Source organism: Oncorhynchus tshawytscha, linkage group LG20 (assembly GCF_018296145.1).
Source record: "Oncorhynchus tshawytscha isolate Ot180627B linkage group LG20, Otsh_v2.0, whole genome shotgun sequence".
Classification (NCBI taxonomy): Eukaryota; Metazoa; Chordata; class Actinopteri; order Salmoniformes; family Salmonidae; genus Oncorhynchus; species Oncorhynchus tshawytscha.
This window is the reverse complement of record NC_056448.1, coordinates 13,568,310-13,581,574: the sequence shown is the minus strand read 5'-3', so window position 1 is coordinate 13,581,574 and position 13,265 is coordinate 13,568,310. Positions and strand designations below refer to the sequence as shown.

At 43.8% G+C, this 13,265-nt stretch overlaps 1 protein-coding gene across 1 annotated transcript in view; it reads left to right on the top strand.

Moving 5' to 3' along the window:
* Positions 1-13,212, top strand: part of lrrc75bb (leucine rich repeat containing 75Bb) — a 52,499-nt gene extending 39,287 nt beyond the window's left edge. The window contains exon 4 of the mRNA XM_024380672.2: positions 11,059-13,212. Within this exon, the coding sequence (XP_024236440.1) occupies positions 11,059-11,677 (619 nt within the window). The 3' untranslated portion in view covers positions 11,678-13,212. The remainder of the gene's footprint in view (positions 1-11,058) is intronic.
* The last annotated feature ends 53 nt before the right edge of the window (positions 13,213-13,265 follow it).

Below are 13,265 nucleotides of genomic sequence, written 5' to 3'. Positions count from 1 at the left end.
CAACGCTGTCTGTGTGGGTGGACCAATTCAGTTTGTCCGTGTACGCCGAGGAACTTCACTTACTACCCTCTCCACTACTGTCCCGTCGATGTGGATAGGGGGGTGCTCCCTCTGCTGTTTCCTGAAGTCCACAATCATCTCCTTTGTTTTGTTGACGTTGAGTGTGAGGTTATTTTCCTGACACCACACTTCGAGGGCCCTCACCTCCTCCATGTAGGCCGTCTCGTCGTTGTTGGTAGTCAAGTCTACCACTGTAGTGTTGTCCGCAAACTTGATGATTGAGTTGGAGGGTACTATGGTATTAAATGCTGAGCTGTAGTCGATGAACAGCATTCTCACATAGGTATTCCTCTTGTCCAGATGGGTTAGAGCAGTGTGCAGTGTGGTTGCGATTGCGTCGTCTGTGGAACAAATTGGGGCGGTAAGCAAATTGGAGTGAGTCTAGGGTGTCAGGTAGAGTGGAGGTGATATGGTCCTTGACTAGTCTCTCAAAGCACTTCATGATGACAGAAGTGAGTGCTACGGGGCGGTAGTCATTTAGCTCAGTTACCTTAGCTATCTTGGGAACAGGAACAATGGTGGCCCTCTTGAAGCATGTGGGAACAGCAGACTGGGATAAGGATTGATTGAATATGTCCGTAAACACACTAGCAAGCTGGTCTGCATATGCTCTGAGGACACGGCTGGGGATGACGTCTGGGCCTGCAGCCTTGCGAGGGTTAACACGTTTAAATGTTTGACTCACGTCGGCTGCAGTGAAGGAAAGCCCGCAGGTTTTGGTAGCGGGCCGTGTCAGTGGCACTGTATTGTCCTCAAAGCGAGCAAAAAAGTTATTTAGTCTGTCTGGGAGCAAGACATCCGGGTCCGCGACTAGGCTGGTTTTCTTTTTGTAATCCGTGATTGACTCTAGACCCTGCCACATACCTCTTGTGTCTGAGCCATTGAATTGTGACTCTACTTGTTTTATACTGACACTTAGCTTGTTTGATTGCCTTGCGGAGGGAATAGCTACACTGTTTGTATTCGGTCATGTTTCCGGTCACCTTGCCCTGGTTAAAAGCAGTGGTTTGCGCTTTCAGTTTCACACGAATGCTGCCATCAATCCACAGTTTCTGGTTTGGGAATGTGGGTGTAGCATCGCCGAATCACTTTCTAATGAACTCGCTCACCGAATCAGCGTATTCGTCAATGTTGTTGTTGGACGCAATGCGGAACATATCCCAATCCACGTGATCAGTCTTGAAGCGTGGAATCAGATTGGTCGGACCAGCGTTGAACAGACCTGAGCGCGGGAGCTTCTTGTTTTAGTTTCTGTCTGTAGGCTGGAAGCAACAAAATGGAGTCGTGGTCAGCTTTTCCGAAAGGAGGGCGGGGGAGGGCCTTATATGCGTCGCGGAAGTTAGAATAACAATGATCCTGGGTTTTGTAGCTCCAGATACTGAGTAAGCAACTGTCAATTATTCACTTTATTAATGATTCACTTTATACATTCAATGAAAAAAACTAACTTTGTGAACTTAGTACAGATACAGTAGATCCTATTAGGCAGGAGAGCAAGGGAAACAGCGAGTGTGGGAGAAAGGTTATTACGGTTTAAAGTTCATGGCTTTGCTTTACCTTGAATTGTGTTATTGTACGTGTGTTCCTTCATGTTGTGTTCTGATCCCTCACGTTGTTGTGTTGTGATGCGTGTCGTTGCACACTGAGCTGAGCTGCCACTCCAGCCTGTGTTAGGGGAACCCGGTGGCATGCTGGTGTCAGGAGGGCCCATGAGAAGTGGCTGATTGGCGTATTAGTGGAGGGAAGGAGGCGTTGGTTGGCACTGATACAGTCTGCTCCTCCCCTCCCTCTGAGACCTCAGTGCCCTTCTCTGGGCTAATTAAAGCACCCTGGCATACACCTGTGGAGAAGCCTGGGGGGTCTCATAGAGCTGGATCATGAAGGGTTGGTGGGAGGATAGGACTCCTTCAGAGGCTGTTGGAAGAGACTTACTTAGCGGTGGGTTTAGGGGTGAAAGCCTGTGTGTGTATGTTCATATGCGTGCCCAATCGGAATGATAGCTTGGCTCAAACCAAACATGTTGCTGAATGTTAGCTTCCAAGGCCCTGTGGCGAAGTTCTAAATCACTGTATGCACATCCATTTGTGCAACGGGCCCAGCAGCAGTACTAAAATGTTGTCAAATATTTTCACTCTGAAAAGCTTCTCTGTGGTGTCTCCTCTTAAAACCACCCAGGCCTGGGAATCTGTGCCCTCTCTCCGCCAATAACCATGACACAGACTGAAAGAAAGAACAACATACAGAACAACGAGAGAATTACATACCTGGTTTGGTGTTGAAAGAATAGATTAGTTAGCAGAAAGCCCTGGTTCTCACAAGGCTCAGCCAACCTAGACCATCCATCATGTTTAATACAGATATCCAGACCATCCATCATGTATAATACAGATACCCATACCATTCATCATGTTTAATACAGATGCCCAGACCATTCATCATGTTTAATACAGATACCCAGACCATCTATCACGTTTAATACAGATACCCAGACCATCCATCATGTATAATGGGGCGGCAGGGTAGCCTAGTGGTGTTGGACTAGTAACCGGAAGGTTGCAAGTTCAAATCCCCGAGCTGACAAGGTACAAATCTGTCGTTCTGCCCCTGAACAGGCAGTTAACCCACTGTTCCTAGGCCGTCATTGAAAATAAGAATTTGTTCTTAACTGACTTGCCTAGTTAAATAATACCCAGACCATCCATCATGTATAATACAGATAACCAGACCATCCATCATGTATAATACAGATACCCAGTCCATCCATCATGTATAATACAGATACCCAGACCATCCATCATGTATAATACAGATAACCAGACCATCCATCATGTATAATACAGATGCCCAGTCCATCCATCATGTATAATACAGATACCCATATCCTGAATAAACAACTCAGGACCAAAGCGTTGATGAAGCAGACATTAATCAAGCTGGATCCACCGGGCCTCTGGGATAGCATCCACATCCAATATTTCTCAAAAGCCTTTATTTAATTCGGCTGACATGAGTCACGTGTGTCTTTGCATTGCTCAGCTGAAGTGTAACCGCCTGGAGGATTCTAATTAGTATTACCTAGTTAGACCCTCTTCCCAGTTCCCTGAGAGACTCACATAGTGCATATTATTTATGCCTGAGCACCTTTTCGAGCATATTGCTGGAGTGACCTGCTATGCTGGCAGGTAGCCTAACAGTTAAGAGTGTTGGGCCAGTAATCAAAAGGTCACAGGTCTGAATCCCTGAGCCGACTAGGTGAAAAATCTGTCTGTGCCCTTGAACAAGGCACTTAACCCAAAATTTTCCTGTAAGTCGCTCTGGATAAGAGTGTCTGGTAAATGACTAAGTCTGAGTTTCTGTAAGTCCACATCCATCACGGCAACTCCTTACATTTACCATATGAGACTGAGTCATCCCACCATTTAGAGTAGATTTGGATATTGAAGTGCACAAAAACTGGTCAGTAGGAATTAAGTTTATATCCACTGAAACACTATAACTTTACTCCCAGGCTCTCTATGCTGATTTATGGGGGTAGATGAAGGGGAATGTGTATTCTATGTGGTTGGACAGATTTCAAGATTCCCTCGACATTTGCATGTATCACTCACCACCCACCCCCAGACGCTTTAGGTGTTGTGCGAAAAGTGTCTGGTAAAAGTTCACCACATATCTTTCCAAATCAAGTTTTTAGTGGTGACAGAAATGTTCATCCCCCACCTTCCCATTTCAAGATAGGTTGCGTACCTTGAGAGAGTTAAGTCGTGCCAGGGCTTTCCCAGGGAGAAATAATTGGGTGGGACAAAGAAGGCCAATGCTTATGACCACTTACCTTCTGTCCACCAGGAGAGCAGCTACACTGAACATAGCCATTAGCCCCAATGGGTCTAAAATGACCCTGACAGACAGTAGCAGTGTGGTAGAGATTAAAGGAGAGGATGAGAAAGGGTGAAGGTAAAGAAATAAATCAATGAGTCCGCTAAGGTCTTTACTGGAGTTGCTATCACCACAGCCAGGAAGAGTTTTAAGTGACCAGAATGAACTCAACTACCAGAGTTCAAAAGCAACACTTACACAGTACACAAATACACATGCTAACCAACATCCTGAATACAAATTTACATGAATGCTGATGTGCGCTGAAATAGGGAATAGGGGTTGCATGAAGAGAGCTCCTCTGGCTGAGACATGAGTTGACGTCATGCTATCTGTGCTGTCGCGGCCCGCTCTGTAAATCTCTGGATTTGTGGCGGCAGGTCTTGAAATGGATGTTGCCATAACTTAGCCTGTATGATCTCAACCCAGAGCTGTTTAAACTGACACTAAATCACAGGTGATGGCCTCGCCCTATTTCACTGAATGGATTGTTTGTTCAGAGCTTTTGAAGCTGATAAAGATCTGTCTTTAGTTCTGGCCTACCGTCTCAGCTTTATACACCAGTGTTTGAGGATATTTTACCGTAGACTCTACAGCCCTATTCCTCAATAGATAACATAGATTGTCATATAATGAGAATGAGTGCTCATAGACATCCATATTAAAAAGAGGATTATTTCCTATAGGAAAGAACAGCTATGAAAGGCAATCAGCCAGAGCAGCTGTTAAATGTTAACCTGTTAAATGTAATATCAAAATGTAGATTTCCACATAAATAGACATAACCAATCATTTTTTTTATCATGAGAGGGCCGTAAACAATACCAAGTAATGCTTATACTGCCAGAAAGATTGAATTGCTGAGGTGTAGTCACTTTTGAGGACAGAAGCTCAAGAACACAGTACAAATATGAAAATGTGAAAATCGTATGATTTTTTTTTCCTATTCAACAAAATAGGGCTTGAAATTATTGAAGTGCTTTCGAGTTATATTTGATTATACTAATTGCTCAGAGAAAGACATTTGTTTCAGAAGTAATAAAAACACGGTGGGGTTCCAAATTATTGACACAAAATGTTAGTATTTGGTCCCATATTCCTAGCACGCAATGATTACATGAATGGCGTCTCTGTTATTGGTAATGGTGAGATGTTAGCATAAATACTTCTAAATAACAAACTGGCTTTATTTACAAACTAGTAACAATGTCTCACCGCATGGCCTTTTTCTCACTCATTTTCCGTTATTTGAAAACAAATCTCCGAAATAATGTTATTTTTTAAACAAAGCGATTATTATTATTATTCATTTAGAATTATATAAAAGCCCATTGGATATTTTCACAGATTTATGACTAACCCTGTTGTACCTGCATTCAGAGGTGAAAGAAGGATTGGACCAAAGCGCAGCGTGGTAAGTGTTCATCTTTCTTTTAATGAAACTGAACACTTCAAAAACAAAACAACAAAGTGAAAACCGAAACAGTTCAATCTGGTACAGACACACAAAGACTGAAAATAACCAGCCACAAAACACAAAGGAAAACAGGCTACCTAAATATGGTTCTCATACGGGACAACGATAGACAGCTGCCTCTGATTGAGGACCATATCAGGCCAAACACAGAAATAGAAAATATAGAAAAACTAACACAGACTGCCCACCCCAACACACGCCCTGACCATGCTAAATAAAGACAAAACAAAGGAATAAAGGTCAGAACGTGACACCTGTTATTAGCAGGACAATATATCATGGCTCCCGAGTGGCGCACAATGGTTTTGCCTTGCAGTTCTCCAGCTGTATCCACTGAAAACACACGAGGTTCAAGGCACAAGGGCAGGGGGCACGGGATGGGCCACAGAGCCGCGCACAGAAGACAGACCTAGCCCATGGGGAATGGAGGGGGAGGGAGGGTGGACCCCCACCCCGCCACACTGGTAGCACAGAGCAGCACTTTATGGGGCATTGCACTAATAATGGCACTGACTAGGGAAACATTCCGGCTGTGCTTAGCGCCAGCCTGCACATTCAAACTAAAACAATGTAACTAATAATGGCATCTTTATGCTTTTTTTTTGCTTTTAATAGCCATTATGGGCAATTAGCAGGACAATATACCTTTACCAGCACCTCTCTGTATTTTGATACTTTTCTCCGGAGTGGAGCCCCCGTCACCACATCGCAATGCAAAATGTGTTGCTACAGATAACCGTGCCTTCAACTATTTTAGCACTGTTTTGCGCTGCTGGTTTTGATAAATCAATGAGATTTTTATTTTCACTGAATCTCTCTTTGAATATTGGTTATACTACAATTATAAAATTAGGGTGTATAAATGTTATGCTCCTAGTGCAACCTTTACTTAACTAGGCAAGTCAGTTAAGAACAAATTCTTATTTACAAGGACAGCCTAGTCCTTCCTCCGCATCACGGAATTGAACCCCTGCCTCCCACATGCCCGCACAACACGGAGATTCTTTAGCTAAAAAAGCCAAGTACTGTAGCCTACTCCCGAATGTCACGTTATACAGCGCCATATTTTCCGATCTATCCTAATGGAAACCCAGAGGGTTAGAAAGACCATAATTTGAATCAAATTAATGAAGCAAAACTTCTTTAAATCAGTCCCATATACTATGTTATTACAAAAAAGGTTTTAAATTCTCTAGTACAGCCACTATTGAAGTGGCTGCTGCCAGCACACTGACTCAACTCCAGCCACTTTAATAATGGGAATTGATGGAAATTGATGTAAAATATATCACTAGCCACTTTAAACAATGCTACTTAATATAATGTTTACATACCCTACATTATTCATCTCATATGTATATGTATATACTGTACTCTATATCATCTACTGCATCTTTATGTAATATATGTATCACTAGCCACTTTAAACTATGCCACTTTGTTTACATACCCTACATTACTCATCTCATATGTATATACTGTACTCGATACAATCTACTGCATCTTGCCTATGCCATTCTGTACCATCACTCATTCATATCTTTATGTACATATTCTTTATCCCTTTACACTTGTGTGTATAAGGTAGTAGTTTTGGAATTGTTAGGTTAGATTACTTGTTGGTTATTACTGCATTGTCGGAACTAGAAGCACAAGCATTTTGCTACACTCGCATTAACATCTGCTAACCATGAGTATAGGACAAATAAATTTGATTTGATTTGAAGGCTATCAAATGCTTCTCAAAGATGCCCTCTGGTGGTGAAACTAGCACTAACTAGCATTAATGTTACCAGTAGTTGGCACTTAAATAATGTGCCATAGAATTCTGCGGCACCATGCAAGCTGTGCCGCAGTACGCTGCAACTTTTCAAGGACGAACCACTGTAGTACATCCTACCAGCGAACTGCAGAAATGTTGGTTGTGTTTCAGATTATGTTGTGCCCAATAGAAATGAATCGTAAATAATGTATTGTGTAATTATGTAGTCACTTTTATTGTAAATAAGAATATAATATGTTTCTAAACACTGCTACATTAATGTGAATGCTACCATGATTATGGATAATCCTCAATGAATCGTGAATAAGGATGAGTGAGAAGAGGGTCAAAGATCATACCCCCAAGACATGCTAACATCTCACCATCTCTCGCCATTCAAATGGCTGATGACTCGATATCATTTTAGCTTTAAGCACAAAGGGATTTCATCCCTCTGTGACCAAGAGAAAGTGGTCTTGTTTCAATTTGACGAAATTATTTGGTAGTTCTTCATGTTGTGAGCTCTAAATCCATCTGAGAACATTACAACGAGATGAGACCACTTTATCTGTAATCGCTAGGCTCCTTTTCATATGCAGTATTGCAAGCGGAGCTGCAAGGTTCACAGCCAGAGGAAATCGATCATTTGTCTGGCTATGCCAGAAAATGTGACGTGTCGCTTCCTATGTAAATGAGGTGTCAGATTTCACATACTGCATCTCAGCTGAAAGCGGAGAGCGGCATGAGATGAGGGACAACCAGAGCTTTCACGGAGTTCACAGCAATTGATGTTGCGCCGTTCACAGAGAGCTCTGTACACAAAAATGTTGTCCGGAACCGGTTCAGAACTGCTCAAAGTCCCCTAAATAAGGGACTTAACCAGCTAATATCTTTACGAAGGGGACTCCATTCTCATTTAGGTTCCTGTGCTGCATAATCAAATCCCTTTTGCCAGAGTGGATAGATGGATATCCCTCGCTCATTTGCTCTTAAATGAGACCTAATACAGGAAAAGCTCAGTGTTCTTGAGATGCATCATCTTGCTTATTATGCAGACAGAATCTGGCTGCCTTTGAAGTCCTTTGTTTATGTTGTAGAAACTTGCAGGTCCAAGTAAAATGATACTGCTGGCCACAGGCAAAGTGGGTGCATTAAATTAGAACAAGAGAGACATTTGTAGTTATTTTATCTTTTCATGGTAACGGGCAGTGAGAAAGGTTGGTTGTGCCCATAAGTCTGAACCAAGCGGAGCCCTAGGCCTGTGGGTGGCATTCTGCCCACCTTGCTAGGAGGCAGTGGATTTGGATGGCGGTCTGAGACCGTCTCTGCTTCTCAGCCTCATTAAAACAATAGTACAGAGAATATTGCCCTACACCACCCACACGCCCCGTCGCAGTGGAACTGGAACAGGCTCTTTCTTTCCTTCTTTATTTATCTCTCTCTCACTCTTTCGCTCTCTCGCTCTTTCTCTGTACTCTCTTTTTCTCTCTTCCTATCCCCCCTTCGCTCTACTCCCCCTTCTCTCTTTCCTATCTCTTTCCGCCCACACAATGAGGAGAGAAAGCAGGCTGCTCCAGCAGGAACTGGGAAATACCCACATCCTCTGAGCCCTCAAGCTGCCAAAATACAGAACAACACAAAACGAAAGTTGATGCATGGCTCTGTTGGCTCAGAAAGTGTAGCCTACATCTTGCAGATCTTGCACAAAGCAAAAGCCCCAGAGCAACTCTGCTGAGGAGAGCTAGGGAGAGACAGATGGGGCTCCCTGGCATTTAGAGGGGAGAGTGAAGGAGCAACCAGTCAATGCCAATGACGTTAATTACCATATAGAGGTGGTGCAGAGTACACCTTATATTTCTGTGGGGAAATCAGCTTGCCATTCTAATCCTTAGGGGTTGTTAGAGAGAAAAGGGTAGCAAGATAAAAATAGATCTTACAACATACAGAGCAAAATAACCTGAAACAGCCCAGACGGGGATTGCAGAGGAAGGGAGAGCGGGATGGATGATGATCGAGGGAAGGAGGGAAAGCGAGAGTAGGAAGTAGAGAGAGGGAGTTGAATTATAGCCCACTCGAGGAATCAATAACTTCACAAATCTGAGCTCCAGTTAGCTGCTGCAGGCCTTTCCCTGGCTGCTCCAGAGCAGAGAGGCTGACAGATGTGAGGACCACAGGCAGCCCATTTATGAAGCTCCTGCTCCCACACAACCTAGGAGCAGGAGGGGAGAGGAGAGGAGGTTCAAATCCCAGGCAAGCAGGACTGACTAAGAGGAGATGGGGTTCAAACCCCTGGCAAACAGGACTGACTAAGAGGAGAGGGGGTTCAAACCCCAGGCAAGCAGGACTGACTAAGAGGAGAGGAGGTTCAAACCCCAGGAAAACAGGACTGACTAAGAGGAGATGGGGTTCAAACCCCAGGCAAACAGGACTGACTAAGAGGAGAGGGGGTTCAAACCCCCAGGCAAGCAGGACTGACTAAGAGGAGAGAAGGGCTAATGTATACACGTCTGGAGTGTAACCTAGTACATCCTCCCAGCGAACTACACAAATGCTGTGTGTGTATGTAAATCTCTCTCCATTCCCACATTATCATTGTCAATTGTTTTAAAGACTTCCTCCCCCTGACTTCCTCCTACTGTAATGTCCTACTGGAGGCTAGAGAAAGGAGCTCAACCCTCTCCCCAAATCCATAACATATTCTTCCATGGCACATCTAGAGTCCTGCACTCCAGTGCCACCTCCGCACGGTACAGCTGCCTCGGAGCTTTCAAATGAATTTTTAATCAGACTATGGCAGGGAGCAGGTTTTTGTTTAGTGCTTCTATTCTGCCTAGTCTCAGAGCTAGTGAGGGATGTGATTATTCACCATGACAGTGTCAAAGGTCCAGTATTACCACACTTGGAACTCTCCATATACTTGGAACTCTCCATATACTTGGAACTCTCCATACACTTGGAACTCTCCATACACTTGGAACTCTCCATACACTTGGAACTCTCCATACACTTGGAACTCTCCATACACTTGGAACTCTCCATATACTTGGAACTCTCCATACACTTGGAACTCTCCATACACTTGGAACTCTCCATACACTTGGAACTCTCCATACACTTGGAACTCTCCATACACTTGGAACTCTCCATACACTTGGAACTCTCCATACACTTGGAACTCTCCATACACTTGGAACTATCCATACACTTTTATTTTTTATTTCACTAGTCCAGTCATTTGAAGATTGGTATGATCATTAAATGCCATATTCTTAATTTGCCATCACCACAGATCCCATCCTCTTTTAAAACCAATTGCTCTTCTACTATATGCAGAGATAGAGTTGAGTAAATCATGTTCTCATTAGTGCCAGTTTGATTCCTCTTTGCCCACTGACAGCTCTGTGGAAAAGGGACAGTACAGCCAATGTCAGCCATGCCCTGTGGAAAGTGACATTTTTGTCATTTTTTGGGCTGTTCTGAAGGAAGAAGGGAGGGAGAGAGAGAGAAACACACACGAATATATGACATTCACCAAAAACACTTCTCAAAACAATTCTCCCAGTTCCCTTATAATCTGTTTTTACTGCCTGGTTGCAGTGGGACCTCTGATCCCATGTCAAGTTAAACAACATCCATAGTCCCCCATAACAAGGCTCTCTGTACATCGATAAAGACAGGATCATTAAGTTAAGATAATTTGTTTTTGCACGCTAGAGGATACCTAACTGCCAATATAGGATGCTTGGTCTCAGCTTTGTTATCATGTATACTAAATGGCTATTCTGTGCTCTAGAGTCTGAGAACCAAAACAACTTGCAAACAATATTGGCTTTTCAATTCTATTCTCTGTGTAGTTTCTAACCGTCTCTGGTCTTTCCTTTCACAGTCTTAAAACCACACTGAAGAAGAAACTGACCAACGATGTGGTCAACCTGTCTGGCATCCCTCTGTCTGGCCGAGACATCCACCGGGTGGCCTTCTACCTCCAAAGTAACTGCGACTCTGTGTCGGCCGTGGACCTCAGCTTCACCGAGCTGCAGGATGAGAGCCTGCGCCTGCTGCTACCCCACCTGGGCTCCATGCCCAAACTCACCACCCTGGCCATCAACGGCAACCGTCTGACGGTGGGCGTGCTGAAGGACCTGACGGAGATGGTGAAGAACCCCCTGCAGTTCCCCAGCCTGGCCTGGGTGGACCTGGGCAACAACGTGGACATCTTCACCGTGCCACAGCCTCTCCTAGTGGCCCTGCGCAGACGCTTCGGCCTCCGGAGTAGCCTGCCCACAATCTATGAGTACAGTGAGGTGCAGGCCTATAGTAGTTATACCCTGGAGACCTCTATTGAAGAACACAGCCTGTATGAAGAGGAGGAGGGGGGAAAGAGGGAGGAGGAGGAAGGAGAAGAGGATGAGGATAAGCTGGAGCTGGAGGCGTGGGGTGTTGGGGAGAAGCTTGGGGGGAAGGTTGTATCCACGAATGTGGCTCTGCACTACTGTGAGAGGTGAATGCTCAGAGCCAGCATTGTGTATTGACAAATCTTTGTACCCTACTGTACCCTCACCTTGCCCTGAGTGCTGCCTCCTGTGTCAGCATGCGTCATCATGACAGGAGAAGCTTGGGGTCACCAATTTCATAAAACACCCACTAGGAGAAAACACTGTGTTGTGTTGTCTCTTTGTATGTTCCGATTGCAGAGAGCTAAAGACAGTTTCAGGAAAATGTACAGTTCTTTTGTTGGTACAGACATTGTTACCCTAGGAACTGCAGTGACGTTGTTACTGTGTCGTCCTCCGAATGTCATTATTTATGAGCAAAGGAATCTTAAACAACAGGAACAAGACAGATTAGATTTCACCTGACTGTTTTGGCTTTCTAATGTCAAGTACGTTTTTTTCTTATGTATTTGAGGTACTTTCATGTAGCACATGCAGACTGGATCACACAGTGGGAGGGTTTGTTTGCATAAATATGCTGCTGTGTTTTATTGCACAACACACAACATTGACTAAACGCTGATTTCAGAACAGATGGTTTTAATTCACCAGAATCCCATTCATCAAAGAAGAGTTTTTATTTTCCAAGTAGAGCAGCCCCGATGAGGCTGTGAACCTCTGAGTGAGCCTCAGCCGGCGAGTTCTGGGTCGGGCTGCCCTGGGCTGGGAGCTGGGGAGAGGACACACAGTCTGTCTGTCTGGGAGGGTTTGGGCAGCTGATGAACTGATTGCCTCCTCTGTCAGGTCGTGTTAGTGGTGACCAGAGACAGATGCTGAGGAGATTAACCATTTTTCTCAAAGCAAAACGGAATGATCTCTCGAGTGCATCGTCCACCGTTGGTTATATGGAAGATTATATTTATGAATCGTACCATAAATAAATAAGATGTGCCCTACTTGTTCAAATGAAAGGCAAAAGTATTGAGATGATGAATGAATTCCTTTTTTCTTTCCTCTGTACTGCTGTTTGCACACATAAATGGACAGAATTGTGAATATGAGGATCAGAAGAAGCATGTTACAGGTGTCCATCACCTGTTCTCTTTAGATGTTCTGTTCAGTGTTTATTTTGAGCATTATTTTGTATCTTTTTTTTAACTGACATGACTGTTTACTGCAGCTCAACAATAGTCTGCAGAGATAAAGTTTTAAATAAATTATTTATAGTGTGTGTGTACTTGTTTGTACACTCGTGTGGTTGTCTATGTCTGTCTGTGTGCACAGTTGTGTGGGTGTGGATGTATGTGTTTGTGAGTGCTCTGGACATACCTGGTGTCCTCTAGAAACGGTTGTTTACTCGTACGCACTTTAAATCCAAATACAAGTCAATGCCTGTTTAGACTGGCTCTATCCAGTCACAACTCTCTAAATTAATGTCCACTAGAATGGATTGATCTTTATCCAAACCGCTAGAGTCACTATGGCTTCCAACATACTGCATTTGTCTCTGCTTCCCACCTCAGTCTACTCTACAGTAACATATTATAGAATACATGTTATGACTGTCGTTGCTTACTTCAACAAAATAAATACATGTCACAGTTCCATGCATGTGGTCATTGTTGTTGTTTGTTGTTGAACTGTATAAACTGACGTCTTC